The 2500-nt window shown below is 29.1% G+C and overlaps 1 protein-coding gene across 2 annotated transcripts in view; it reads right to left on the minus strand.

Annotated features, from left to right (window-relative positions):
- LOC124429310 (homogentisate 1,2-dioxygenase) overlaps positions 1 to 1442 on the minus strand; it is a 5520-nt gene extending 4078 nt beyond the window's left edge. The window contains exons 1-5 of one of the 2 annotated variants that reach the window (XM_046974428.1): positions 1308 to 1442; positions 1059 to 1194; positions 787 to 912; positions 429 to 615; positions 159 to 338 (exon numbers count right to left, since the gene is read on the minus strand). In XM_046974428.1, the coding sequence (XP_046830384.1) occupies positions 159 to 338; positions 429 to 615; positions 787 to 912; positions 1059 to 1157 (592 nt within the window). In that variant the 5' untranslated portion in view covers positions 1158 to 1194; positions 1308 to 1442. Of the gene's footprint in view, positions 1 to 158; positions 339 to 428; positions 616 to 786; positions 927 to 1058; positions 1195 to 1307 lie in introns of both variants that reach the window. The other variant, XM_046974427.1, reaches the window with a different exon arrangement.
- Positions 1443 to 2500: the final 1058 nt, after the last annotated feature.

Raw genomic sequence — 2500 nt, forward strand, 5'->3', positions numbered from 1 at the left:
TTTTTCTTTTTTTTCCTTTTCCTTCGATCAAATCAATAAAAGTTCACGTGTCTATTTGATTTAAGAAGTATATCATAGGATATGTACATTATAGCACGTGACTTTGTCAAATCATGAAATTTATTTATTAAATCGACAATATTTATATTGGATTTTACCGATTGGTCCTAAATCGGGAAGTTGGAAGTGATTATCAAAGACCTCAAGTATGTAACCTCTGGATGGACCAAGAACCGTTATAGAGAAACGCATTCCTTGTTGGATAACACATATTTCATTGGGCTCGCATCGGATTTTACCAAATTCAGTGGTTATCAACAGGACACCTAACTGTGGTACTGTTACATGAGAAAAAAAAAAAAAGTCTAATTAATATAATCATATGTCGATAACTTATGTTTTTTTTTTTTTTTTTAATTATTTCTTACCGATTAAAAAATCTCCATCGGCGTTATAAAAAGCTTTATCTTTCATCGATACATTACAAAGATAAACGTGTATGGCAATTCCTTGACGAATATGAGAATCGCCAGCACCGCATATCGTATGTAATCCTTGAACGAAGTCAATCTCAGAATTTTGTCTTGTTGGAATGTCAAATGGTTTCCATCTCAGCTAACAATGACAATAATGACGATGACGATGACGATGACGATGACGATGATAATGATGATGATGATGATGATGAATAAGACGATAGAAATTTTTCATAAAATATATTTATCTATTATTGATCTTTTTTTTCTTTTTTTTTTTTTTTTTTTTTTTTTTTCTTTTCTTTTTTACCTGATTTAAATTAGGTTCCATAATGTTCCAATCGTAATCGATATGGCCAATATCTTTTTCCATTAATTTTTGATAAGGTTTGTGAACGACGGAAGGTCTGATTCTATAGAGCCAGGATCTTTTGTTCTGAGAACGTGGTGCTAACGATCAATAAGTGGGATTTATCAAAAATTATTGTTAAAATTATTTTCGAATATGTGTTATTTTTTTTTCTTTTTTTTTTTTTTTTTTTTTTTTTTTTTTTTTTTTTTTTTTTAAGGATTTACTCTAACCTGTAAAAGCTGTACCAGAGAGCTGTTCGGCATAAAGTCCATAAGAACATTTTTGCGGATTGTTTTGGCCGATAGGTAAAGATCCAGGACAACGTTCATCCTCGCTTGAAAATTCACAGCCAAATCCTGACAAATACTAGAAATAATAGGAGTAACAAATATTTGTTACTTTTATTTGTTACTTTTTCTTTTTTTACACATAAACTATATACATATGTATATATATATATATATAATTTTTAATGATACCTTCAATTCGTCCTGCATGATCGTTGTGTTATTCGTTAAAATAAAATACTGAACACTCTCATAGACGTCTCTCTCATTTTATACAAATTGTCAATATATGCAAAACATGTTTATCAGCATAATCGTTACAGCCAATAACGTACGACTATCGGAAGGCACGTATCAGGTTTTGTAAATGTAAATTAAGAAAAAAGAAAAAAAAAAAAAATGTCCTACGTCATTAGAACTGATTAAAAGTCAGCCAAGCCTCAAATCCAACGTTGATGTTATATATCATTTTCTCGAGAGCTTTTGTTAATACGCGAATTCGTTAATATTTCATTGGAAAAACAATCCCGATGTAATCGATGTACAATTTCTTTCGGAAGTTCGAGGAAGAAGAACGATCAAAAAAAAAGAAAAAAAAAAAAAAAAAAAAAAACAGAAAGAAAGAAAAGAAAAGATTAAAAAAAAAAAGAGAGAGAGAGAGAAAAAACTCTGTACCTCCGCTTATCTTATCTTCTATGTTTTACGAGATTATCGTATGTCACGCGAGAGGTTCATCGAACACACTAACAGATTTCTAACGAAATCGATATCTAACGTATAATGCAGAGAGCTATGAGGTAAGAGGATTATATTAAATGAAAAAAAAAAAAAAAAGAAAAAAGAAAAGAGAGAGAGAGAGAGAGAGAGAGAGAGAGAGAGAGAGAGAAAGAGATAGAGAGAAACACAAAAGAAAAAATATGAAGGATCATTAAGTACATGAGAAAGAAATTCCTCCTCGTTTATTCGTTAAGATAGCGTGTCATAATTAATATCATAAGTGAAATCTCTCGGATTTTTCGTCATTACGCCTCTTTTACTTCTACATTTGAAATATCTTGAGTAATTTTTTGCCCACAATTTTTTTCCCCTCTTTCCGTTTTTCATCTACGCTCTTTCTTTTCTTTTTCCCTATTTCTTCTCTTTTTTGTTTTTTCTTTTTTCTCTTTTTTATTTTTTTATTATCATTTTCTCCTCACATTTATTATATAGATATCTATTCTTCGATTAATGTTTACAAACGAAATAGAAAATAAAAAAAAGAAAAGGAAGAAGAAAAGAAAAATTGAAAGATAGAAACGTGTACATAATATTTAGTACGTGTATATATTATACATACATATATATATATATATATATATATATATATACAAATAATATGTTGATCA

Source organism: Vespa crabro, chromosome 15, assembly GCF_910589235.1.
Source record: "Vespa crabro chromosome 15, iyVesCrab1.2, whole genome shotgun sequence".
NCBI classification, from domain to species: Eukaryota; Metazoa; Arthropoda; class Insecta; order Hymenoptera; family Vespidae; genus Vespa; species Vespa crabro.